The sequence below is a fragment of the Podarcis vaucheri genome (assembly GCF_965113315.1).
Source record: "Podarcis vaucheri genome assembly, chromosome: 15".
Lineage (NCBI taxonomy): Eukaryota > Metazoa > Chordata > Lepidosauria > Squamata > Lacertidae > Podarcis > Podarcis vaucheri.
Genome location: NC_138753.1, coordinates 4274581 through 4302298, shown reverse-complemented (window position 1 = coordinate 4302298; position 27718 = coordinate 4274581). Strand labels below are relative to the sequence as shown.

Sequence of the window (27718 nt, the reverse complement as noted above, 5' to 3'; positions counted from 1 at the left end):
CCCACAACAAACCCCCCTGCAGAAATCATTAAAAGCTCACTAAGAGCCATAATGAAGCGAAGAAGTTATGGATTGTTAGCCAGACTCGTGGTTAGAAAACAAGGTCCATTAACGCTTTATAGAAGTAAGACATTGTGGGAGATGAGAGGAAAAGAAGAAGGATTGGGGGGGCAGAGGGGGGAGTCAGGGAAGGACAAAAGACTGGGGGTGGGGGCGGGAAGAGTCATACTAGTTTCTGGGAATGTTTTTTTTAATGGAGACAAGAAGGAGCGACAGCTGTGTGGGCAACACAGCAGTTTGTACCACTGTGACCAAAATGAGGGGATGGAGCAAATTCGCTAGGAGGAGGAAAGGTTTGGGGACATTTTAGTTTAGAGGAAAAGCAAGTAAATGCAAGCAAGTGCCATGATAAAGGGTTTTGTGAAACCAGGCGTGGCGTGGAGAAAGTGGATAGAGGAAAGCTCTTCTCCCTCTCTCATTGCACCAGAACCCAACAAAGCTGAAGGTTGGAAGATTCAGGACTGATGAAATAAAGTCCTTCTGCACACAGTACAGGGTTAACCTATGGAACTCCCTCCCACAGTAGGCAGCGATGGCCGACTACTCAGATGGCTTTAAAAGAGGATTAATAATAATAATAAATTTTATTTATACCCCACCCTCCCCAGCCAAGACCGGGCTCAGGGCGGCTAACACCAGGTATAAAAACAATTGATTAAAATACAACTTAAAAACAAGATTAAAATACAACATTAAAATGCAGCCTCATTTCAGTGGAAGCACAGATCAAAAACTGTTTGGGGGGCAGAAAACGTCAAATCTTCACCAAGGCCAACTATCCAGACTTGTCCTATGTGGGCCAGAAAAAAGCCAGGGAAGTCCCCAAATAGGAGTTCCATCACAGAAGGAGAAAGGAAAAAGAAAGAGGGGGAGGGAATCAAATTGGCTCCAAGCCAAAAGCCAGGGGGAACAACTCTGTCTTACAGGCCCTGCGGAAATAAATCAGCTCCCGCAGGGCCCTGGTCTCATGAGACAGAGCGTTCCACCAGGCCGGAGCCAGTGTTGAAAAGGCCCTGGCTCTGGTTGAGGCTAATCTGACTTCCTTAGGGCCCGGGACCTCTAGGGTGTTGCTATTTAGGGACCTTAAGGTCCTCTGTGGGGCATATCGGGAGAGGTGGTCCCATAGGTACGAGGGTCCTAGGCCGTGAAGGGCTTTAAAGGTAAAAACCAGCACCTTAAATCTGACCCTGTACTCCACTGGGAGCCAGTGCAACTGGAAAAGCACTGGGTGAATATGCTCCCAAATTCATGGAGGAGAAGGCAACTAGCCATGATGGTTATGTTCTGATATCCTCTGTTGGAAGCAGTATACCTCTGAACACAAGCTGCTGAGAATCACAGGTGGGGAAGAGTTGCTCTTTTGCTCAGTTCCTACTTGCTGTTTTCCCACAGGGGCATCTGGTTGGCCAATGAGAGAACAGGGTGCTGGCCTGACACAGCAAGGCTCTATTTAGGCGCCTGTCTTTGACCCTAGCTGCAGAATCCTGCTCTTGGAGCTTGTTTTTGTTTTTAAGAGGCAAGAACATATATGAGAGAGAGAGAGAGAGAGAGAGAGAGAGAGAGAGAGAGATGGGGCGAAATTTGGTGACATCTAAGCAACTTGAGTTGGGACACAGGTGGTGCCGTGGGTTAAACCACAGAGCCTAGGGCTTGCCGATCAGAAGGTCGGCGGTTCGAATCCCCACGACGGAGTGAGCTCCCGTTGCTCGGTCCCTGCTCCTGCCAACCTAGCAGTTCGAAAGCACATCAAAGTAAAAGTAGATAAATAGATACAGCTCCGGCAGGAAGGTAAATGGCATTTCCGTGCGCTGCTCTGGTTCGCCAGAAGAGGCTTAGTCATGCTGGCCACATGACCCAGAAGCTGTACGCCAGCTCCCTCGGCCAATAAAGCGAGATGAGCGCTGCAACCCCAGAGTCGGCCACAACTGGACCTAATGGTCAGGGGTCCCTTTACCTTTAAGCAACTTGAGTTAGTGAATAAGATTCTTTGTGGCAAGAGAGTAAAAGCCTCCTTTGGCTTGATTAAAAAACAGGAGCAGAATGAATTAGGCAAACAAATAAAGCAGGATAAGGGACCTGAAATGGAAGGAGGCTACAGAATTCTCAGTTGCCTTGCTGCAAATGGTTGATTTTGTACTGGCAAAACAGCATCCATCTAGCCCCGTCTGTGGCTCAGGGAGAGTGCACTGAATTTCCCAGGTTCAATCCAAAATCAATGTCCCACAGGCACACAGAAAAGTTTCCGGCAAGTTGCAGAGCAAGCTGATTTGGGGTGGGGAAGTGAGAGAGGAGGGCTGTCAAGGTGCGAAACAGAGTGTGTGCATATTAATGCCTTAGATTTAGAGCTGGCCCAGAAAAATATATATAAATATACATTGCAAACACTAAAATTTTCACCCTGGATAACAAAGTCACACTTCAGAGTGCCTTTTCCCCTTTTTTTAATTCCCAGTTCTTGCAAACTTCATTTGCACCCAAGTTCCCTCGGTAAGCTAAAAGCAGCAAAGTTGATGTTCAAAACTCTCAGGTGAAGATCTAAGGAGGATGCAGGAGTGAAAAACAGTCCTCACTTCCTGTTCTGACGTGAAAGGGAGCCATTTGGGTGGCAGGACCACGGCACAGACAGGCCAAAAGGCATGATTTGCTGCCTGTGGCCCACCCCATAGCATCTTTTTACAGAGCTGAAGGAAAGCACCTTTAAGAACATAGGCTGAGCCTACAGGATCAGGCCAAGCGCCCACCCAGCCCATCACCCTGCTCTCACAGAATCTTATGGACTAGAAACTTGTATCTTTAAAAACAAAAGCAAGCACAGATTGCAATGTTTGGGTCTTTTTTAATCTGGAAAAAAAACAGTGAGTAATGGGACGGAACACAGTAGAGAAGTGTGTAATAGTGGACATGATGTAGAGAAAGTGGACTGGGATTTCCCCCCCCCCCTGTCCTATAATATGGTAATTCACTGGGGCCACCGAATGAAAGGTTGGAAGACTCGGGACAGACAAAAGGGCTTCTTCACACAGCACTAACCAAACAAATGTCATCTGCCCGAAACCCTGGATAGCTGCAGCCTGTCAGTGTTAGAATCATACAAGTAGAGTTGGAAGGGACCCTGAGGGCCATCTAGACCAACCCCCACAAGGCAGGAATCTTTTGCCCAACGTGGGGCTCAAACCCACAACCCTGAGATTCAGAGTCTCGTGCTCTGTTGACTGAGCTATTGAGAGGCTGATGATCTGCTCATTATAAGGCAACATTCTATGTTCCTACTATAACCACCTCTCCACTGAGAACCATGAGGTCTGGGCAGTTAGGATTAGATCAGCAGGAGAGCATCTGTCCAGCTTGCAAAAAGTCCCGGGTGCAATCCTTGGCCTAGGGACGTCCCGCTGCCTGGAACCCTGGAGCGCTGCTGCCAGTCAGTGCAGGCACTGCTGGGCTAGATGGACCCCTGCTCTGTCTCAGTACAAAGCAGCTTCCTTGATGGTCCAGGAGAGTCTGGCCGGCCTCCTGTGCCCCTCTTCCCCTCCTCCCCACTCACCAGAGACGCCGCGGCCAGCATCGCTGTCTTCGTCTTCAGCCGGGAGGTCGCTGTGGCAGCTCTCCGTAGCGCTCAAGGCTCCTCCCCTCTCGCTGCAGAGGCTGCTCTGGCTCTCCGACAAGATGCTCCCCAAGGCACGGCTGGGGGTCCTGGTGGGGGTCCGGGCCACTTCGCTGCTGGACACTGCAAGGGGGGGGGAGAAGAGGGTCTGATCTCTTGGCCAGTACATGCCAGGGCTGCCTTCAGATGTCTTTTAAAAACAAGATAGCTGCTTATTTCCTTGACATCTGATGGGAGGGTGTTTCACAGGGTGGGCGCCACTACCAAGAAGACCCTCAGCAAGGACTGAAACACTAAGTTTTTCTATGGAGTCTTGCACTGGTCATTACTAGAATCATTCTGCCTTCATGCTAATTGTTTGTTCTCATGCTGACAATTGTTGGAGGATGTTTATACTTTTGGGTTATCTGTCCTGGTTTGTGAAACCTCATTCAAAACTATACCTAAATATCCAGCAGCCAGGCCCTTCTGGTGGTCTTACACACAACAATCGGGGTGGGGGTTTGATGGTTAGTGACATGGACCGGTTGGATGCATCAGCTGGGGAACCCCCGGGAGAAGAAGACCCACGATGAGTGGTCAGAGGGAGGAGACTGGGGAGAGGAGGGGCTGGAAGACGAGGGGGAACAGGGCTCAGTGAGCTGGGAGAGTCTGTGGCAGAGAAAAGTCCCGAAGCTGGAGCAGGAGAGGCCAAGAGGCAGAGATGAGTCAGGCTGGTGAAGAGTCCCAAGGTCTCCCCCTCCTGCTGTGACAAGCTCCCCTCCCCGCTGTTCTCCCAGAACCAGGAGAGGCATGAAAAGGGCAGAGGATAAGTTAGCATTATGCAGGCACAGTCTCTGATTGCTTGGGGGGGGGAGAACCCTGGGGAGGAGGGGACACAGGCAGCTTTGTGGGGTGGGACTTTCAGTCTCAGCAACTGATCCATGGGGCCAGACCTACCAGGAATGAGCTGCTGTGCTCATTAAGGCCGGACACTCAGCCAAGTGCTGTGCAGGTTGTGTTTTCGCTAATAAAGGGTTAACTCCAACTTTGATCAGTGTGTGATTTACTGCCAACTCGCTCTTTGACAGTTAAGTCCCACATGGCACTAGGTAAAGGTAAAGGGACCCCTGACCATTAGGTCCAGTCGTGGCCGACACTGGGGTTGCGGCACTCATCTCGCTTTATTGGCCGAGGGAGCCGGTGTACAGCTTCCGGGTCATGTGGCCAGCAGGACTAAGCCGCTCCTGGTGAACCAGAGCAGCGCACGGAAACGCCATTTACCTTCCCGCCGGAGTGGTACCTATTTATCTACTTGCACTTTGACGTGCTTTCGAACTGCTAGGTTGGCAGGAGCAGGGGAACCTCACCCCGTCGCGGGGATTCAAATCGCTGACCTTCTGATCGGCAAGTTCTAGGCTCTGTGGTTTAACCCGCAGCGCCACCCGCGTCCCCCCACATGACAGTACTTTACCCCATTCTACTGCAAGTCCATCAAGTTCAGGATGGACGGTCAGTTTCTGCTCTACCTGGGGATGCTGAGGATGGAACCCTGGGACCTTGTGCATGCCAAGCGGAGCTGCAGACCTTTCCCGTAAATTTAAAGCAAGGTTCCAGTCCTCATGGTTCTGAACAAAGGGCTGGTTGAAATTGGAAGCTGCCTTATCCTGAGCCAGACCACGAGCACAGTATTGTCAACCGTGATGGGCGACGACTCTCCAGGGTTCATGGTTCCACACAGCAGAGACATTCCAGAGCATAGCTGTCAACTTACAGATTTGAAAATAAGGGACCAGCAGCCTCGAAAATAAGGGATCAGCAGCCAAAATAAGGGATTTTCCGGGCACAGGTATGTTCAACTTCTGAGCCCCTCCGAGCCAAAGGCAGAAAGCCCAGCCAGCAGCCAAACGAAGCCTCATCAATAAGGGACAGCAGCAGGACATGGCACTGGGATAAGGGACTGTCCCGCCAAATAAGGGATGCTTGACAGCTATGTTACAGAGCTGCCTGGAGATGTCATGGAGGAGAAAACCTGAGACCGTCAGCATGCCAAGCAGGTGATCTCTGTTACAGAGCTGTGTTTCTCCCAGCACACACACACACACACACACACACACACACAGACATACACACACACATTACCCCCCCCCCCTTAGAAAACCACCCTCATGCACTCTGAGCAACAGGAGCTCTTCATCAAGGTAAGGAAAACAAAAGCTAACCGAAAGAGAGAGAAAATGTTTTTGCAGAAACAGTTGCTACGGGTGCTTATTCCCAAAGGCATCCATTTTAAGAAAATGTACGCAAGGACGTTATCCGTCAATAGCAAGCCAGCCCCTTTCCCTATAAAATGATTTGAAACGATCTATCATGCAGAGGCAGCCGCTCAAGAAACCTTGGAACAATAATCAGTCAATGCCGAAGTATGTCACAGATTAAAATCTGCCACTGCGCAAAATAATATTATGGCCTTAAAAAAACCAGCGTGACTTTATTAAGAGGAGTCTTGCGAAGATCAATTTCTCTACGGCGCAGTGAAGTCAAATAAACACGTTCCTGAAAAGAGGCTTTTATGTATTAACAGGGAGACCTCTACCATTTTAAACTTTTTTTTTCAAATGGAAGGCCCTCCCCGCAAAACCACGCTGCGTTTTTATTTCTTTTATATTTATTTATTGCATTTATATCCTGCCTTTTTCTCCAAGGAGCTGAAGACAGTGCACATGTGGTTCTCCCCTTCCTCATTTAATCCCCACAGCAACACTGGGGGGTAGGTTAGGCAGTGAACTTCATGGCTGACTGTGGATTTGAACCCTGGGTCGGAGCTCTAACCAAGACACCAATAATGCCTTTTTGAACACTGGGTTTTGAACCTGAGCCAAATTACGACTGCTGCCATTTCTCCTGGCCTTCCACCCCCTTAAGATGGTCTGTGCTGACCTGATGACCAAATGCAGCGCTCTAGATCTCTCTGCCTGGCCCTCAGAGGTCTCCCCCCAAGCCACGCCTTCTCTTTGGCCACACCCCTTTCTCTCCCCAGGTAACACCCCTCACCAACCCGACATCACCCCTTCCTTGAGTGGCGGGAAATGTGTCCTTGAACTCTGATCGTTCCTCTTTGCTTGCCTGGGTGGAAGGATGGGGGGTGAGAGTGTGCAGAAACTTGCCTGCACACAGGTAAAAATTTGCATCAGGCCCCTCCCGCTTTTGCCTCTGGCCCCGCCCACCACTGGCAAGTGCCCCCCCCCAAAGGTTCTGTGGCCCTCTGGATGAAAAAGGCTCTGCCCCTGTGCCTTAGAAACTTGTACAAAGTGCTCCTGCAAATGTATACACAGTGGTACCTGGGTTCTCAAATGCCGAAAACCCAGAAGTAAGTGTTCTGGTTTTCGAACGTTTTTTGGAAGCCAAGCGTCCGATGCGGCTGTCGGCTATTGTTTCCGGGGCGCCTGCACCAATCAGAAGCTGTGCCTTGGTTTTCAAACGTTTTGGAAGTCAAACGGACTTCTGGAACAGATTAAGTTTGGCACTTTTGTTTTTGCTATTTATTTTGCGTTTTTTGTTTTTGAGGCTTTTTCATTTAATTTGTTTTTGTGACTGCATGGAACCCAGTTCAGCTACCGACTGATTGATTGTGTGACTGCGGAAATGGATAAAAGCCCCCCCATCCAAACAATGACTATCATCAGTGCAGGTAAGAAAATAATAATAATTTTAATTTTTATCATCTACAATGCCTTCTTATTTATTTTATAGTACAGTACATTGATTATTGCTTTCATTTTATGGATCAATGGTCTCATTAGATAGTAAAATTCATGTTAAATTGCTGTTTTAGGGGTTGTTTTTAAAAGTCTTCAACGGATTAATCCGTTTTGCCTTACTTTCTATGGGAAAGCGTGCTTCGTTTTGGAACGCTTTGGTTTTGGAACGGACTTCCGGAATAGATTAAGTTTGAGAACCAAGGTACCACTGTACATTTAATAAAATCTTAATAATAATAAAAATAATAATAATAATAATTAATAATACTGCAATGCTGAAGGAGCACCCAGTGACACAAGAAGTTGCTTTCCTCACCTGATTCCGCTCGGTGTTGTCTGATCTTGAAACCCTTCGATCCTGCGAGCAAAGACCGGTCATCCAGACTCGACGAGCTGAACTCAGAGTCGCTGTCACTATCACTAGAGACCACTGTAGGGAGACAGAAATACAAGGCAGATGGGGAGGAGGGGGGAAGATCCGGCCATAGATTATAAACTGAATCAACACTAGTCAGAAATGGCAAGCCTGCCACAGTGAGAGGGATATTCAGATTCCATCCTCAACTCCCCCAAAAAGTCTGTGTGGAAAGGCACATCTAAACTAGGTGTTTTGCGGGTTTTCCATTTATTTATATTTTATTGAAAGTTTTACAGTTAATTGAAGTAAATAAGAAGAAGAAAGAAGAGGAAGGAAAGAAACAAAACAGGATAACAACAACAACGAAGTAACATTATAATGTAATTAGGGTTCTGGAACTATGTAATATATATGTAAATATATAAGACTTATTATATCCCTCACTTCATGAGTTACTATAGTTTCGATAAATACTTTCCAAATATCATTAAATTTGTCCACGCATAATTTTCATCTGAAAGCGATCTGTTCATAGGTTATAAGAGTTGTCATGTCGTCTATCCATTGATCAAAAGAGGTCATATTTTTATCCTATAGTTTAAGATGATGTTACCTTCCAAAAATTGTAACTCCTTCCCCACAATAGTTCTTATACCTCCTAGTATTTTCCTCCAGAAATTTGCTAACGCTGACCACTGTGTAAACCATATACTTCAAAGAAGCAGTCTCCTTGCTGCATCTCCAACAGCACGTTGTCATCAATAGACCATGTTTATGCAATTGTGAGTGACTCCAATAAACTCTAAATAAAATCTTTTGTTGTACGAGACGTAGATTATAATATATATTGTCTGGATGTTGAGATATGCATGCAGCTTTGAAGACAGACACTACTTGGGGGCATTCCGTAACCTGGGAGCCACGACAGAGAAGGCCCTGTCATGCAATACTGGCTCAATGAATTGAAGGGAGATTTCTCCTGGAGATTTCAACACCCAGGCAGATCTACATGGGATATTTGGTGCTCAGCTCATTTAGGGTTTTGTCTGCCAGCTGAAGACCCTAGAGATAGACTCCGAAGCATACAGGCGACTAGTGTGGGTCTTTTGAGAACCAGTGTTCATAAGACCCAAATGTTCTTGTGACATTTCTCAGGAGTTGTTCAGAAGCAACTCCTATAATAACATATTTGGGGGGGGGGGAGACACCTGGAAATTAAAAGGTTTTGAGCTTGCTAGCTGCAAGATTAACTATTTAAGAGCAGAAGACGAGGCTGCTGGATCACGCCAGTGGCTAACCAGATGTCCCATTGGGAATTTTCAAACAATCAGCTTCATTGGATCTCACAGATCCTGATGGAGAAGGGATCGACTTCTTTGTTCTTTCGCTCCATAACCTCAAGACCAAATATGTTCATATCTGAGGGTCTTATGCTGTGGATTTTGAACAAGGAAGCACGTAGTGACTTTCCAAGTAAGGTTCTGGTCATTTGTGACAGGTTTTTTGTTTTGTTTTGTTGCTGCTATTAAAGCAAGCAATCTAAAACCCAACAGCGGATCGTGCCAAACACGAGTCTCATTAAATGTTACTTCACTTTTTGCTGTTTCTGCAAGCTCAACGAAAGGGAGACAGAGGAAGAGAGCGCGATAAAAACGAAGGAGGCTCAATTTCGCTGACACAAATCTAACGGTGTGATTTGAATTGGTAAATTATTCCCACTTTGCAGCAAAAAAACAAAAGGAGAAAAAGAAAACTGCAACCACTTCTTCTATTTAAACACCATGTGAGGAGGGAACTAATTTAGCTGCCAGCTGTTTGATGGCGAGATCAGGTGGGGGAGAAGAGGAGAGGAGACAGAATTGTCTTTTTCCTTGTTGACAATGGATAGACAATCCCAGTATCCTTGCAGAAGGCCTCAAAGTCCAAGGGTGAGCCCCAGCTGAGCAACAGCTCGTCTGAAGCTGGAGCAAAGAAAATATGAAAATAGGGAATGAAGTCACCACATTGCATTTATATCGCACCCCTTGTTTCCTCCAAGGAGCTCTCTGCATTTTTCAGTGGAACTTTCCCAAAGAATGCATTTGTTTTGCCAATATATATGTTTTAAGAACCATTTCCCACAAAGCGTGCGTTTTCGTACACTGTGTGCGTGTAGAGAACGGCATCACCAAATTTGGAGCTATTTGGATTTTGAAGGATTGATGCATTTTGGTTTGCGTATTGTTTCAGGAACTGGAAATTAGGAGTGTTTGCATTTAACCGCCCAGTCTTCTGGAAAGCCCAGAAAGGCTGCTGTGTCTCTGTATGAGTCACTGGTCTGTCCATTCCTCCTTCCCATCACCTTCTGTTAGGAGTAAATCATTCTACTCCCATCCCTACACTGGGCATAGAATCACTCCTGATACAGCACAGGCTACCTGCGTTCCAGCTCTCTGCAAGAGTTACTGTTCTGGCTTTCTCAAGTGGCTGCTCTGAGCACGCCCAGGTTGTGCAAACACCCAGAAAGGGTGGTTCCTCCGAGAAGGGCAACTCTTAACGCTGCCATGCCCCAACAGCAAATTGCTTAGCACAAATTCTGCACCGATAGGTGGTTTTCCATCTATTGCAATTCACGCGGCAAGAGGATATTCAGAAATACAGGAGACCACACTAGGAGTTTCTGTGCGACAAAGCAGTGGATCGTCCCCACGAACACATGTCGATGCAAAAAGGGGACGGAGGACGACTGTCAACACAGCAAAATGGTTGCCAGAGCTGTTGGCACTTCCTCCAGCCATAAATCAAGTGCCGAAAAAGGCTGGGAGGGGTTACCCTGGCAACAGCCAGGAAGCGTAAATACTCACATCAATGCAGCTGTGTGAGAGTGCACACCCATAGCCTCAACACCCACCAAAGATACCCCAAATTATGGGAATAGCTCAGTCAGTAGAGCATGAGCCCCACGCTGGGCAAAAGATTCCTCCATTGCAGGGGGTTGGACTAGATGACCCTTGTAGTCCCTTCCAGCTCTACAATTCTATGATTCTATGATATGGGGTGGACATAATTGTCAATTTCAACTCCTATCTGTGGCTGTGGCTGGATGGTTACGTGGGAGCCGGTTGAAGTTAAATCCTTCGAAGACAGAGGTCCTTTGGCTGGGAAGAGACGATATGGGATTGGGGGGGGCAACTCCCATCTCTTGCGGGGGTGCAATTAGTGCCAGCACCGTCCGTTAAAAGTTTGGGTGTAATCTTCGACGCCTCCCTTTCCATGGAGGCGCAGATTGCAGCTACAACAAAGGCGGCATTTTTTCATCTCCGCCAAGCTAAGCAGTTGGCTCCTTACCTCTCTTGCCCTGACCTAGCCACTGTAATCCACGCGACGGTCACCTCCAGACTGCATTATTGTAACTCGCTCTACGTGGGGCTGCCCTTGAGACTGACTCAGAAACTCCAGCGGGTGCAGAATGCTGCGGCGAGACTCCTTACGGGGTCCTCGCTGCGAGATCACATTCACCCGGTGCTATACCAGCTGCACTGGCTCCCGGTGGGGTACAGGATCAGGTTTAAGGTGCTGGTTTTAACCCATAAAGCCCTATACGGCCTAGGACCCTCGTACCTCTGGGACCGCCTCTCCTGGTATGTCCCACAGAGGAACTTATGGTCTTCAAACAAAAACATCCTGAAGGTCCCAGGCCACAGAGAGGTTAGGCTGGCCTCAACTAGAGCCAGGGCTTTTTCGGCTGTCTCACAAGAGACTAGGGCCCTGCGGGACTTGACATCTTCCCGCAGGGCCTGCAAGACGGAGCTGTTCTGCCAGGCCTTTGGTTGGGGTTCAGTCTGACTCCCTCTCCCCTTTCATAAGAACTTGCATGAAAGTGGCCTCCCAATTTTTCTCACAGGCCCATATAAGTTCAGCACAAACAGTTGGGCCTGATGAGCATTTAAGGTCCCCATCCCTAATCTGAGGGTTGCCATCTGATTGGATTTTTTTCTGATCCTGATTTGATCTGAGGATGTATTTTAATTGATTGTCTGATTTTATGTTAATGTGTTATACATTTGATGTTAGCCGCTCTGAGTCCTGCTTCGGCTGGGGAGGGCAGGATATGAATAAATTTATTATTATTATTATTATTATTATTATTATTATTATTATTATTATCCATTTCTCCAGGCTTTCTCGGTTCCAGATCAGTTTATGAACTTGCTTTTTTTTTTTAAGTCCGCACAATTTGCAAACAATTTGCCCCAATAGAACTGGCAGTGTCCAACCAAGCTTCTCCCATAGCCCAAGAGCTTTTGGCTACTCAACAGGACTTCTCTTTCCCTCCCCTCTCCCCTGTGCACTGGCTAAATCTATTCTGGACTTCCCCCTCCTCATTTAATCCGCACCACAACCCTGTGAAGTAGGCTAGATGGAGAGAGACAGTGACTGGCCAAGGTCACCCGGTCAGTTTAATGGCCGATGGGGGATTTGAACCCAGATCTCCCAGGTCCCAATCTGACACTCTAACTAAAAACACAACCCTGGCTCTAAACATTTAAAGAGCTGCTCCATGGAAGGTGGTTAGCAAGCTTGTTTTCTCCTGCTCAGGAGGTTAGGATTCACGTTCCAAGAATCCACGTTCCTACAGTGCAGGAATCTCAGCTAAAATATCCATGGCGGACTCTCCTTCGATGGAGGTTTTTAAGCAGAAGTTGCAAGGCCATCTCTCGTGGATGATCCTTGGGGCAGCTTTTCAACACTGCACTTCTAAGATTCCACCACCACCACTTACCGTATTTTTTGCTCTATAGGACGCACTTTTCCCCCTCCAAAAATGAAGGGGAAATGTGTGTGCATCCTATGGGGCAAATGCAGGCTTTCGCTGAAGCCTGGAGAGGGAGGGGGGTTGGTGCGCACCGACCCCTCTCGCTCTCCAGGCTTCAGGAAGCTATCTGCAAGCCTTCGGAGCGTGGGGTGAATTCCCGCCGGGCTCCCAAGGTTTGCGGATAGCAGCCTGCAGCCCAAAACCCAGGGAGCGCAGCGCTGCGCACCCCGGGCTTCGGGCAGCTATCTGCAAGCCTTCGGATAGCAGCATGCTCCGGGAGCAAAGGGGGCTGGGGTCGGGGCAAGCTCGGGCTTCCCCCGCCCCAGCCCCGCGGCTAAAATGGAAGGCAAGACAGCTAGCGGGATCCATCCCGCTAGCTGTCTTGGCTTCTGCCAAAGCCGCGCGCAGCCTCTCCCTGCTGGAGAGGTTGTGCGTGGCTAAAGAGGAAGCCAAGACAGCCAGCGGGATGGATCTCACTGGCTATCTTGGCTTCTTTGCTCTTTGGGGCTGGGGGGGGGGGGGAGAATTTAAAAATTTTCCCACCCAAAAAACTAGGTGCGTCCTATGGTCCAGTGCACCCTATAGAGCGAAAAATACAGTATTTCTGCAATATTTATTTAGAATTGTGTTGCGGCCCTAGAAGTCTTCACCCCACCCCATAGTCAGGCCACAGAGAGCCAGGAAAGGACTGACCTCTTCCTCTGGCCCAGGTGAAGGAATGACGGGGGGAGACCCCCTTGAGGTCCATCGCTGGCGGCTCCAGGTGACGAGGCCGTGGGGTCTGCTCGCAGGCTTTGCCGCCGCCGCTTTTCAAAGGCAAGATGTACTTGGGGAGTCCCTTGTAGAACCAGGCGCCGGACCGCTTCCAAACCTAGAGAGAAGGAGAGCAAATAATCGGGATGATCTCTGGACCCTCCTGGGGTGACCCAAGGGATGTACAGTGGTACCTCGGGTTACATACGCTTCAGGTTACAGACTCCACTAAACCAGAAATAGTGCTTCAGGTTAAGAACTTTGCTTCAGGATGAGAACAGAAATCGTGCTCCGGTGGCGCAGCAGCAGCGGGAGGCCCCATTAGCTAAAGTGGTGCTTCAGGTTAAGAACAGTTTCAGGTTAAGAACGGACCTCCGGAACGAATTAAGTACTTAACCCGAGGTACCACTGTACTGGCTGTGGGGCTGGTTTGTTCTGGTTTTCTCTCCATCCTCCTCCCTTGCAAAGATCCTGTGGACACTGAATGAGGACAGCAGAACAAGCACTGAGCATCTAACCTAGGGAAACCGTTGATCAAACAACACTCAGCCCTGCGAGAATCCCGACAGAAATCAACCCAGGTGCAGAAATTGCCCATTCGTCCCATGCCCCTGGGAAGCCACTGTAGTGCTTAGAGCCTCGGAATAGGGTTTGAATCACCGCTCGGATATGAAGCAAACTAGGTGACCTTGGGCAAGCTACTGTCTCTCTCTGACTAGTCTACAACGCAGGGTCGTTGTCTGTATCTGAATACCAATTGCTGGAAACTTTCTTATTATGATTAGATTAAAAAAAAAGCTTACAGTGAGGTGTAATACAAGCTTACAGTTATTTGCATTAACGCATTAATGAGAGAAGTAATGAAATAAATGTAAAGATACGGTAGATCCTTCATGCGCTTTATATAAGAGAAGAGGGAATCGTAATTAGGATTCAAGATTGATCTATTACATATTGATTTTAAACAACCTGCTCTGAAAATCACCATGGCAATCAACAGCAGGCGAGAAATTGCCTTTTACCTGAGAAACAGCCTGCCCTCAAAAACAAAAGAGTCTGCCCTTTGCGTCTCTGTATGAATCGTGGCTGTGATGGCCTGGGAATCTGATTCAGAGGCTGAACCGGAGGAATCCCAGCCTGCACAGGAGTCCCCGCCTCCAGGGCCGGCTGAGCTGGGGCAGGGCCTTGGATCTGAAGGGCCTGCACCTGTGCCAGATCCTCAGGAGCAGACACTAGGTGAATCCACTCTGGCTCCGGAGGTGATGGAGGACCCATTGCCTACAGGTGCGCCTCTCCCAGCCCTGTCAGGCGAAGGTGAGCCTCCCCCTGGGTCTGGTAACCCTCCAGTCTCTCCTGAGCTTCAGTGGCTCAGGGCAGAGAGGCGGAGGGAACTGGGTTCTCTCAGGAGGAGTGCTCGCCTTAAGGCCAGGAGAGGCGGGTCTCCTGGGGGCCGGGACCGCCCCTGGCCTCAGAGGAGATAAAGGCCAGTCAGCCCAGTCCCAGGTTGCGGGAGCAACGTCGTTGGAAACCTGTTTCTGCCAGCACCCAGCCCTGTTCTTCCAGAGTTCCCGACCTTGCCCGGCTCCTCGCTTTGGACCCCACTTCGCCCTTGGTGGACAATCTCCAGACCCTCAACCCAGGACCAGACTCTGACCACGTGTCACGGTAACCTCCCCCCGGGACCAGCACAGTGGCTTTCTGCCAACTGAGGGACACCTGGAACAGTGACTCATGCAGAGACACTTATGAGAGGAGGGTCTTGCAGCTGTTTTGGAAAACATTTTACAACAAAACCATTGGTGGCAATAAGGGCTCAGAGCAAAAGCATCCAATTTCAGTTCAGAAAAGCAAGCTATTCAAAGTCCAGCACGAGAATTTCTCTTCCAACCTATTTTTCTTCTCTCTCTCTCTCTCTTTTCTGAAGCTGACACGACAAGCTTGATAAAGGGCAGCTTAAACCAAATTAATGGAGGGAGAACAAATCAATCCTTTGCACAATGGTGAGGGGGGGAAATGAAGCTGCAAGAGCCAAAAAGCCCTTTTCTGGCAACCCTCGTTTATCTTTGCAAATAGTATTTTTAAAACGATCCTCACCTGCAATCAGGGACGCGGGTGGCGCTGTGGGTTAAACCACAGAGCCTAGGACTTGCCAATCAGAAGGTCGGCAGTTCGAATCCCCATGGCGGGGTGAGCTCCCGTTGCTCGGTCCCTGCTCCTGCCAACCTAGCAGTTCGAAAGCACACCAGTGCAAGTAGATAAATAGGTACTGCTCTGGCGGGAAGGTAAACGGCGTTTCCGTGCGCTGCTCTGGTTCGCTAGAAGCGGCTTGGTCATGCTGGCCACATGACCCGGAAGCTGTACGCTGGCTCCCTCGGCCAATAAAGCGAGATGAGCGCCGCAACCCCAGAGTCGGTCACGACTGGACCTAATGGTCAGGGGTCCCTTTACCTTTTACACCTGCAATCTAACTTTAGGACAGGACATTGTACTGCAGGAGTGTTCAACCCGATGCCCTCCAAGATTGTGGGATGATGTGGTTGTGCTGTATGGGATAGCCCCCCTCCACTCCCCCCGGCATTGATAACTGGGACCTCGCAATGAGAAATCCAAGCTCACAAGGCAGTTAGACACTCCCAAGAGGGCCTACGAAAGAGACACAGGCCTGAGTGCTCTCTGGTAAAAACCGCATAGAAGGGGAAAACGAAAGTACAATATTAACAACGGAATAAAAGTATTGCAAGCTGCTGAGAGGCTGCTGCCTCCTTATAGAAATTCAGCCTAAGAGGGACTCAAGCCGAGAGAAAAAGATCGCTTGAGTGTGAAAAATCGGAGCAAGCAGATTAGGGCGCCCCAGCGGCAGACGCGGCCGGCTACAGCGATAAAGACATCGCGCTTCCCGCAAGAATGCTCGCCACACGTTCCAATTTAGATTTTAATAGCGAGATTGCGATGAAGGAAGCTTATTAGCGCACACTTAATATACACGGCTTTGGGTGAAGGAGAGGGAGGGGGGAGAGGGAGCGCAAGAGAAAACGAAGCAATATCCAGAGACCAAACCCAACCCAGTTTCGTTGGAGCCTTCCGACAAAGCAAACTGAACGAGACGGGTTTTTCGAGTCAAGGAATTGTGGGTCTGCTTTTGGGGTGGAGGGAATCGGAAGGTTTGGAAATATTTCAGGCCCTGTGGGTTTATGAGGAATGGCTGAGGTAGTTGGGGGTGCTCAGCTTGGAGGAGAAGAAAGATATGATCGCCGTCGTAAAATATCTGAAGGGCCGTCACATGGAAGATGTGTTTTTATCCTGTATTTTTATGTTGTGAACCGCTCTGAGATCTATGGATGAAGGGCGAGTATCCAAATTTAAATAAATAATAATAGGCAAACTTGTTTTCTCTTGCTCCAAACCAATGGATTCAAAAGACAAGAAAGGAGATTCCAACCAAAAACATTCGGAAGAACTTGCTGAGGGCAAGAGCCACAGAACGGACTCCCTCAGCTGGAGGCTTTTAGAAAGAGGCCCTCCGTCATGGATGCTTGAGTCGAGATTCCTGCATTGCAGAAGGTTGGACTCGATGGCCTTTGGGGGTCCCTTCCAACTCTACAACTCTGTGATTCTATGAACCGTTCCCAGGGCTGGCCCCAAGATGCCACAGCACTTTAATATATTTATATAGTAGTGCCCCTCAGTTAAGTGGGCATGGCCAACACGATGCCTGTAGCTTGCTAACAGATGTTATATGGGCTCAGGCCCATTTGGTTAGCATGTAGAACACGCACACTATTATTAATGAGGCTGCACAGAATTGTACCCCCCCCTAAAAAAAAAGAAAAAGTCAGGCGGCAGCAGGATAAACGAGGCAAGTGGGGAAATTAAACAAGCACCCCAGTCCTTTTCATTATGCACCAGCAGAACTTTGCAATTACATCCTTTGGACCAATCTGTCTTGACTCCACGAAACGACTGCCTTGCAGAGCGGCAGGGATCGGTGGGTGGGAAGAGGCTGATTTCCTAAACGCAGGTAAAGCAAGTCCACATACTGCACCTTCTGATGTAGAAGACATCAGAAATTCAGAGAAATCCGGTTCAGTTTAATTCCGAAACGCGAATTTACTTAATCCGCACGCCCTGAAACAAGCATGTGAACAGCCAGCCTATGGAATTTGCGCTCCTGTGGATTTTGAAATGGTGATGTCTAGGCAAGTCAAGGTGTGCAAAAAAATAATAATGCATCTGCCAGGGTAAAACGTGCATAAAATGGCACATTATGATTATCATTAGAATTAATTTATAAAAATATTTATCTACCACTGTGCCATAAAAAGATATCAAAGTGGTTTATAGCAATAAAGCATGAGACCATACAACAAAAAACACAAAAAAGTTAAAATCAGAAATCAATTAACAATTGTTTATTAGAAACAGAGAGTTGGTAGGGACAATAAGGGTCATCTAGTCCAACCCCTACAACGCAGGAATCTTTCAGGCTTGAACCCACAACCCTGATATTAAGAGTCTGATGTTGTTGCTGCTGTTGTTGCTGCTGTTGTTACACACCCTTGCTTTATCAAAAGTAGATATTAGGCAAAACTGAATGACAAACATGCCTATTAGGAGAAACTCACACTAAATTGCTGAATTTTTACGAGGGCTTTCCTTTTTACTGGAAACTGGTGCAGAAATGCGGAGAGCTGAAGATTGGAAATATGACGGAAACTGAAATTGACATATCTGCCCGTCCCTAGTCTGCTGCGAGCAGGAGGTGATCAGGCTTAAAATAAATCATTCCTGGCTCTGCGCAAGCCTCAAACCGGACAGATTTTTCATGTTAAAAGGCTGGTGTTTAAAAAACATCGTGTCGTCAAGCTTCACAGGGGCTGAGCAAGGCACCCCATGCAAAGCAGTGCTGGCCCTGTCAAGGGGTAAAGGAGGGGACTGCTTTTCCTGGATAAGGGCACCAATGAAGGGAGACATTTTGAAGACGTCTTACTCTGCTTTTATCGCTCAACTACTTCTCATTCCTCACATCTGCATACCACCCTTCCACAGAAGGGCGGAAGGAGGCATCCATGTTCTCCCCATCCTCACAACAGCCCAGAGAGGTCAGCCAGTAAGCCAATTCCCACCTAGTCATTTTGACACTCTGGTACCCTATTTGCCAAATTTAACAATTCCAAAATACAGACGTGCTGTCACTTTCGCAAGATTGAATATATACTGCCTTCACCACTGGGGAAAACGGTTATGTCCATGTGGAGATGGCAGTATTGAGTCAGGAGTTCCTGTACCTCTAGTTTGCACTCTTTATAAAGCTTTGAGGAGTGAGGTTTCCTCTGTAGAAGGGGAAGAAATGGAGGCAGTGAGAGATTTTACTTTCTCGGGCTCCATGATCACTGCAGATGGTGACAGCAGCCACGAAATTAAAAGACGCCTGCTTCTTGGGAGAAAGGCGATGGCAAATATAGACAGCATCTTAAAAAGCAGAGACATCACCTTGCCAACAAAGGTCCGTATAGTAAAAGCCATGGTTTTCCCAGTAGTGGACACAACTAAATGACTGAGAGACCAGGGTTCAAATCTTAGCCATGAAGCTCCCTTGGAGATCCTTGGGCCAGTCACAGCCTCTTGGCCTAATCTACATCGCAGGATTGTTGTGAGGATGAAAGGGGGAGGGAGAGAAACCATGCTTGCCAACTTGATTTCCTTTACTTTGAGGAAAAGTGGGATATACCGTATTTTTCACTCTATAACACGCACCCGACCATAACACGCACATACTTTTGAGAGGAGGAAAACAAGAAAAAAAATATTCTAAACGAAACAGTGGATGTATGATTTTTGTGGTTCATGCTGCGGCCACAGACATGTGATCTGACGGTGAGTTTGGGGTAGCCCAGTGCAAAAATCCTGAGGATCCATGTGGATCCATGCTTTGTAACCATGTTTTTGCACCACTGTGGCCCCAGGCAACAGTGGGTGCGTGATTTTTTTGGTGCAGGATGTAACCATGGATCCTCTGCTCACGACTGCAGCAGATCCCCCCGTCATCCGTAGGCATTTGCTCCATAACACGCACAGACATTTCCCCTTACTTTCTAGGAGGAAAAAAGTGAGTGTTATGGTGCAAAAAATATGGTAGATAAAACAATAAATAAATTAAACAAGAAAAATGAAGATTAAACTCAGTTAATGGAGGGAGGGCAAATCAATAGATCTTTCACACAACGGTTAAAAAATGAAGGTGCAAGGGTCAAAGCAACACTCATCTCTTTTCGCAGGAAGTGTTTTGTTCCTCACCTGCAATCTAAGTTTAACGTGGGACATTCTGTTGCTGGGATAAAGTCAATCTGATGCTCTCAAGATATTGACTGAGTGGGAATTTGAACCTCGGTCTCCGGAGTCCTAGTCTGACTCTCACTGCTGCATCACACCGGCTCTCAGGATACAGGATCACAGGTTTGGAAGGGACCCCTGGGCATCATCCAGACTGACCCTTCCAAACCTAAAGCATATGATACTCAAGACCGCCTTGGTGTGTGGATGAAGGAGGCAGGCAAAAACTAGTTTCTACTGACCCCAAAACTCGGCGGTTGCGCAAGGAATAATTTCTGCCCCCCTCTGATTATTATTGGAGTCTTTCCTGAAGAAGCAGGCATTTGATACTGCAAAGCAGGAATCCTGTCACCATAGACTCACCTCTCTCTGCTCGCTGCAAATCTTGCAGAACCAGACGGGCCGCTTCTGGGAGCTCAGGGTTTCAATCCCACATTTGGTGCAGACTTTCTGGGGGGGGAAAGACGACACGGGGATTGGGGAGGGAACCATTAGAAAGGCCGAAGGAGCCCAACGCCAACGCCACCCTCCATTTGAAGGAAAGAATCAAACAAACAAGAGGGTCTAGGAGACCTGCCATTTAAATTACCCATAGCGCACTGCTCCACTGGGAAATGCTGAGAGCGCGCCACGGGGGCCATAGCTGTCAACATTTCCCTTTTTTTAAGGGAAATTCCTATTCGGAATAAGGGAATTTCCCTTAAAAAAGGGAAACGTTGACAGCTATGGTGGGGGCCAGTCACAAAATGGCTGCCGCGGGGAGAGGGGCCCAATACAAAATGGCTGCCATGTTGGGCATGTTGTAATGGTTGAGGTATCTTAAAAAGCAGAAAAGGAGACAAAATCACAAAATTGGGGATGGGGGGGGCTCCCTATCAGGTACCAAAACGCGGCCATAGCGAGCCTTTTGCTGGTTCCACCAAGCGCCACGTTGGCGACTCTTGCCCCGGAGCATTGTGGGAAATCAAAATGGCGGCTCCTAACCGTCCGCCGCAAGTGCCAAGCTGTGCTGCTGCAATTTCCAAGCCCACCAGAGGGGGGCGTCCCACAACTCTGAAGCTGGAGGCAGCATCCCTTTGGAAATGGATCACCGTTTCTGGGCACCTGCTTGCAGGTCATAGGACCTCAGATTGGGGAGGGTGGCTTAGCTGTTGGCCAACTCTCCCCAGACACAAGAGGGGTGGGAGGAACAAACCCACAGGGCTTGAGATGGGTAAACATTTCAAAAACAGAGAGAGAGATATGTAGCAGGCAGGTTCGGCCAGGGGATAAACAGCTGGTGCTCGATATAAGATCAATTCTCCTAATGAGGGAACGGCAATAGTCCCTCATGGTGCTGGGGTAGCTGGAGGGGGAAGAGAATTAAGGTGCCCAATGGAACTGCAAGAGCCGCAGGTGGTGCTGGCGGCCATTGATCGCCATCGAGAAGGCTGGTTAACCCATTAAAAGCACGTTCAAGTTTGCCCCAGAGAAGCCGCATAGAATTGTAGTGTCAACCATAGCTGTCAACTTTTCCCTTTTCTTGCAAGGAATCCTATTCGGAATATGGGAATTTCCCTTTAAAAAAGGGAAACGTTGACAGCTATGAGCCCAACCCCTGCAATGCGGGAATCACAGTTTGAGAATCCCTGACATAGGATGTCCATTGCACTGTTCTTCCTAAAGTTTAGTGGGAATCTCCTTCCTTGTCATTTAAATCCATTGGTTCAGGGCAGGGGGCAGCAAACCTTTTCAGCAGGGGGCCGGTCCACTGTCCCTCAGACCTTGTGGGGGCCGGACTATATTTTGAAAAGAAAAATAATAATGAATGAATTCCTATGCCCCACAAATAACCCAGAGATGCATTTTAAATAAAAGGACACATTCTACTCATGTAAAAACACGCTGATTCCTGGATCGTCCACAGGCCGGATTTAGAAGGTGAATGGGCCGGATCCAGCCTCCGGGCCTTAGTTTGCCTACCCATGGTTCAGGCCCTACTTTGTGGAGCAGGAGAAAACAAGCTTGCTCCGTCTTCCATGCGACAGCCCTTTAGATACTGGAAGATGACTCTCCTATCTCCTCTCAGCCTCTTCTTGAGCAGGCTAAAAAATATCCAGCTCCTTTGTTCCTAAGAGCAAGGGTGAAGAACGTCCAGCTTGAAGCCTTCTAGTCCTCTTTATTACGCCCTTGGCACACTTGGGAAGCCCCTCCCCTTCTTCTCAGGCCACACCCCCTGCTGGTCCCAATCCCCACTCTCCCGGAGTGTTTTTGCCGGGCTGAAAATGCCTGTTCCTTGCCTGGAAGAGAGGGGGCACGTGGGGAATATCCAAAGCCACTCCTACTCAGATTAGGCTCATTGAAATTATGGACATGGCCAACTTCTGCCAATTCAATGGGTCTACTCTGAGTAGGAATCTCATCACCTACACCGCTGTGTGTTTTAATATTTACGTTTATTACTCTGCTCACTTTTGCCTCTGGCGTGCGGCCCCCAGGAGGTTACGAGGAAGGGGACGTGGCCCTCAAGACTGAAAAAAAGTTCCCCACTCCTGGCCTGTGCTAGACCCAAACATGAGAAGTCCAGGATTGCTCTCTTGCTGAAGGGGAGGAATAAATCGCTGCTGTTTCTCTCCCTGCAGGGATTCAGGTCTATAGCTTAGGTCTGTAACAGTCAAGTGCTGCCCCCTGATGGGCGCCTGTGGAATTCTAGAAGCCCTCAACATAAGAAATTCCCTCCTGCTTTTCAGCCATATCACCCAGGAAACAAAAAACGTTTTCCTTCGCTTTGGCTCTCAGGCAGAGGAGAAAAGGGGGAGAGAGTTTTGCAGGGTGGGGGTTATTTGAGGTACTTTAAAGGATACTAAGAAGAAAGAAGAGTCCCCTCAAATCCTCACAAAATTCTTAATTTTGACATGTGGAGAATAAATCCCCATCTTTCAGCCGAAAGAAGGAACAGCCACCGAGCTGCAGCCCTTCTTTGTGAAACAAAACAAGTTTCCAGACCTCATGGTTCTAAGTCAGGGGTCAGCAACCTTTTTCAGTCGTGGGCTGTGCCACCATCCCTCAGACCATGTGATGGGCTGGACTATATTTTGGAACGAATTCCTGTGCCCCACAAATAACCCAGAGATGCATTTTAAATAAAAGCACACATTCTACTCATGTAAAAACACGCTGATTCCCGGACCGTCTGCGGGCTGGATTTAGAAGGCGATTAGTCCGCATCCGGCTCCTGGGCCTTAGGTTGCCCATCCCTGTTCTAAGTTCAGGGCTGGTTTAAATAGGAACGCAGGAAGATGCCTTATGCCGATTCAGACCATTCAGCTCAGTATTACCTGCACTGACAGGAAGCTACTCTCTGGAGTTTCTGGATGGGGACAATTCGCAGATCTACCTGCCGGATACTGAAGACATGGCCTTCTGTAGGTGATCTACCACTGAACCAAAGATCAGCCAACCTGATGGATGTTCGGTCAGATGAGACTAATGCGGCTGCCCCCTTGGAACTTATATTTCGGATATCTCTGCTGTCTTCTTCTTTCTAGTTTTAGGAACGTAGGGAGCTGGGCTTTGGACAAAGTTAGCAGAGACATCACCTTGCCAACAAAGGTCCGTATAGTTAAAGCCATGGTTTTCCCAGTAGTGATGTATGGAAGTGAGAGCTGGACCATAAAGAAGGCTGATCGCTGAAGAATTGATGCTTTTTGAATGAGAAGAGAAGACTCCCTGGAAAAGACCCTGATGATGGGAAAGATTGAGGGCGCAAGGAGAAGGGGATGACAGAGGACAAGATGGTGGGACAGTGTTCTCAAAGCTACCAGCATGAGCTTGACCAAACTGCGGGAGGCAGTGGAAGACAGGAGTGCCTGGCGTGCTCTGGTCCAGGGGGTCACGAAGAGTCGTGAGCACTCAGGGCTGATTTCTTTCAGAATGGAGAGGTTTGATCTTCTTGCAGTCCATGGGACTCTCAAGAGTCTCCTCCAGCATCATAATTCAAAAGCATCAATTCTTCGACGATCAGCCTTCTTTATGGTCCAGCTCTCACTTCCATACATCACTACTGGGAAAACCAGAGCTTTAACTATACGGACCTTTGTTGGCAAGGTTATGTCTCTGCTAACTTTGTCCAAAGCCCAGCTCCCTACGTTCCTAAAACTAGAAAGAAGAAGACAGCAGAGAGATCCGAAATATAAGTTCCAAGGGGGCAGCCGCATTAGTCTCATCTGACCGAACATGCTGTCTTGGCTTTACAATTAGGTTCCTACTAACCACAGTTGGTCAGTGTTTCCACCAACCATGGTTTGAAGCTAACACTCTTCCGTTAGCAGTTCTTGCTAGTCGTCCACATTTAAAGCAGCATTCCCCAAACTTGGGTCTCCGCTGTTTTTGGACTACAACTCCCATCATCCCTAGCTAGCAGGACCAGTGGTCAGGGATGATGGGAACTGTAGTCCAAAAACAGCTGAAGACCCAAGTTTGGGAAATCCGCATTTAAAGCATGCAGCTTCCCCCGCCCCAATGAATCTTGGGAAGTGTACTTTGTTAAGTGTGCCAGGTACTGTAGCTCTGAAAGGTAAACTACAGTTCCCATGATGATTTGGAGGGGGGGTGTGCTTTAAAAGATTTGGTGTAGATGAGACAATACCGCTTCCTTCCTACCCCTGTCTTCTCCCACTAAATTGACTATTAGGGGTGGCGGGGGAGAGCAAAAGAATTAAAAATAAAATAAAAATAGAGTAGTGGCTTAGCTTGTCAACCCAGCCAGCTATATTTGCCCCCTGCCTTAGAATATCGCAAATTGAAAAAGAAGCGAGGTATTTTAAAAATGAAAAAAAAAAATAATAAAACAATTCCGCTCCCTGGGGAAACTATTTTGCAGACAGTGAGCTGTCATTTCAACATCACCTCCCTTGGTAATTTAAAAGCACTTAAATGCTTTCTGCGTGCCGTCGGGCGTGAAGGAAGCCTTGCTCTTCGCAAACTAAATGGGGTTTCAGATGGGAAGGCAGCGGAGCAGGATGGGAAAGAAAAATTGTGGACTATAGATTGGTGGGGGGTGGGAGACAGGAAGCCCCCAAACCTATAACCTTGCCAAGCCCAGCCCAGAGGGCTATACTTAACGGGTGGCCGCAATCCGTTTTCACGCAAGGCTGGGTGTTGCTTTTTCCTCGCACGGAAAGTGCACGAAGGGCGAACTCCGTTGAATTTTGACGCAAGGAAAGAGCAGCTTATTGGGCAGACGTTTACACACTCTGCCAGAGTTCCTGAGTCGGCCTTCCTTTGTTTCACAAGGTTTTCAAAAGGTTGCTTCCCAAGATAAATTATCTTCACTGGCTGCCCATCAACTACCAAGCCACGCTAAGAGCGCTGGAAGTGTTTGCAGGATTGGGCCAGTGGCCCATCTAGGCCCCCATTTTAAATGGCATTTTAACCTGTATTTTATTTAATTTTTCTTTTTCTTTTTTCTTATTCTGTTTTTACTGAAATTTTATTGATGTTAGCCGCCCTGAGCCTGGCTCTGGCCGGGGAGGATGGGATATAAATAAATAATTTTTTTTTGTTGTTGTTGTTGTTGTTGTTGTTGTTGTTATCCTTTCAGGCTGACCAGCAAGCAGGATTCGAACCCAAGAGCCCTCTCCTCTCCTGTGGTTTCCAGCAACTGGTATTCAGAAGTATTTGCTGCCTCCGATTGAGGAACCAGAGGATAGCCATTGTGGCTAGTAGCCATCCATAGCATTTTCCTCCTCCAAACCTCATAGAATCACAGAATTGTGGAGTTGGAAGGGACCCTGGGGGTCATCTAGACCAACCCCCTGCAATGCATGAATCTCAGCTAAAGCATCCCTGGCAAAGGGCTATCCAACCTCTGCTTAAAAACCTCCAAGGAAGGAGAACCCACCAACTCCCGAGGGAATCCGTTCCACCCCGTTTGAAGCCATCTAAGCTGGTGGCCATCCCAGTTTCCTGTGGCAGTGAGTTCCGTAGTTTAACGACACGCTCAACGCCCTTGTATTAATTGACAAAGCTCTGAACAACTTAGATTCAGGGCACCTTAGGGACCACCTGACTCCTTGCATCGCGGCTCGATATCCAAGATCCTTTGTAGAAGCGATGCTGGTCTCTGTCTCTGTCTCTGTCTCTGTCTCTCTCTCTCTCTCTCTCTCACACACACACACACACACACACACACACACACTGTGCCTGCGAGGTTCCTCAGACAGTGACAAAAAACTGAGCCTTAAGACAGAGTCCTGTGGAACACTCTGCCACCAGAAATTCAGCAGGAGCCTTCTGCTTTGACCTTTCAACGCCTGCTGAAAAAAATTTCTATGCCACCAGGCTTATGCAGGCTAGGGAACTGGGCCGCAAAACTCGGTCCCATTCATACAGAAGGTCTTACTCTCTGTGTAGTCTGCAACCCAGGCTGCAGAGGCTCCTGGATCCACTACATTTCAGTTCTTTTTTGCTTTCCACTGATGTATCTAATTCCAGATATTATTATTATTATTATGACAAACCTAGACAGCATCTTAAAAAGAAGAGACATCACCTTGCCAACAAAGGTCCGTATAGTTAAAGCTATGGTTTTCCCAGTAGTGATATATGGAAGTGAGAGCTGGACCATAAAGGAGGCTGATCGCCGAAGAATGGATGCTTTTGAATTCTGGTGCTGGAGGAGACTCTTGAGAGTCCCATGGACTGCAAGAAGATCAAACCTCTCTGTCAGGGAACTGACATCAGAGGAAAGGGAGGTGGTAGGGCTCCCAGAGACTGGGAGAGAGTCAGCAGCTAAAGCAGGGACAAGGAGGGGGAGCGAGGGGTCTCTGGAGGAGGATCTCAGTAATGCTGAGAGAGACGCAGCAGCCCAGGCAGGAAACAGCAGGGGAGAGAAAGGGGTGAGAGACACTTCCAGCGAAAATAGCGGGGAGGTGTCAGAAGCAACTGCAGGGAGACCCATGCTTCGCCGGAAGCTGCCACGTCGTGAGTCCAGGAGACGCGTTTCCGTTAAGGAACTTCTTTGCTGGAAGCGCTTCCGCAGGCAGCCACTGTCAGACTCTACTAGTGACTAGAGCAGACATGTCTGAGGAGCTCTGTCACACACAGAGGTTTGTGGGGCCGCACAAACTCTGAAGGGGCACAATTTTAAGCACAAGCAGCTAATCATCCCCTGACAGCAGTCTGACAGTCTCTGTACGCTGCCTGTGCAGGAGAAAGCATCATGAGCAACCCAGTCGGAACCGGAGACGCAGGGGTTGGAGCTGGTCCAAGCTTGGAAGAAAGGTATCAAGCTCTGGAGGTCCAACTTGCGCTGCAGACGGCGAGGCTCGAGGAGAGAAGGGCTCAGGATGCTGACAAGAAGGGGAGAACCACTCAGTTCCCCAGAAAGGTACCAGGATTGGTGCAGAAGTTTGGGGGGGACCCCAAGGATTACCATGCCTTTAGGACTGAGATGCAATATGCCCTGAATGTGCAGTTTGATGAGTTCCCTGATGAGGAATCGCGAGTTGCTTTCGTAATTGGGCATCTTGAGAAGGGGGCGCGGGACTGGGTTCGACCCCTGATGGCAACGCACAACGATATCCTAAAGGACACTATGAAATTCTTTCGTGCAATGGATATCATGTTTTCCAGCGATATTGAGGAAGGGGTGGTGCGCAGACAGCTAATGGCTTGCAAGCAGGGAAGCAGATCTGTCCGTGAGTACTGGACTGAATTTACCATGCTGATTCACAGATTGGGGTGGGATTTATTGGCAGCACCCATTCAGATGCTATTTGAAGAAGGTCTTTCTTCAGCTGTGAAAGACGAGCTGGCCAGGAGCCCCAGGGCGGTGTCTATGGATCAGCTGACCAAATCTGCGCTGACCATTGGAGCGCGCCAGGAGGCAAGAGCCTTGGAGAGGCGGGAAGGGAGAGGGGAACGTTGGAAGGAGTTACGCATTCCAGACATTCCTGAGCCAGCTTTCCCGCCGGCAGAGCCGATGGAAATCGGAACAGCCCGCGCGCGCGCAGTTTCAAAGCCCAGTGAGGGGGCGAAGAAGGAGGGAAAGGGAGCCCGGAAATGCTATCTCTGCCAACAGCCAGGCCACTTTGCCAGAG

The 27718-nt window shown here is 48.4% G+C and overlaps 1 protein-coding gene across 1 annotated transcript in view; it reads right to left on the bottom strand.

Moving 5' to 3' along the window:
• Positions 1 to 27718, bottom strand: part of RPH3AL (rabphilin 3A like (without C2 domains)) — a 53823-nt gene that overhangs the window by 2289 nt on the left and 23816 nt on the right. Inside the window, exons 5-8 of the mRNA XM_082201925.1 lie at positions 20001 to 20087; positions 13248 to 13425; positions 7718 to 7831; positions 3602 to 3784 (exon numbers count right to left, since the gene is read on the bottom strand). Of these exons, the coding sequence (XP_082058051.1) occupies positions 3602 to 3784; positions 7718 to 7831; positions 13248 to 13425; positions 20001 to 20087 (562 nt within the window). The remainder of the gene's footprint in view (positions 1 to 3601; positions 3785 to 7717; positions 7832 to 13247; positions 13426 to 20000; positions 20088 to 27718) is intronic.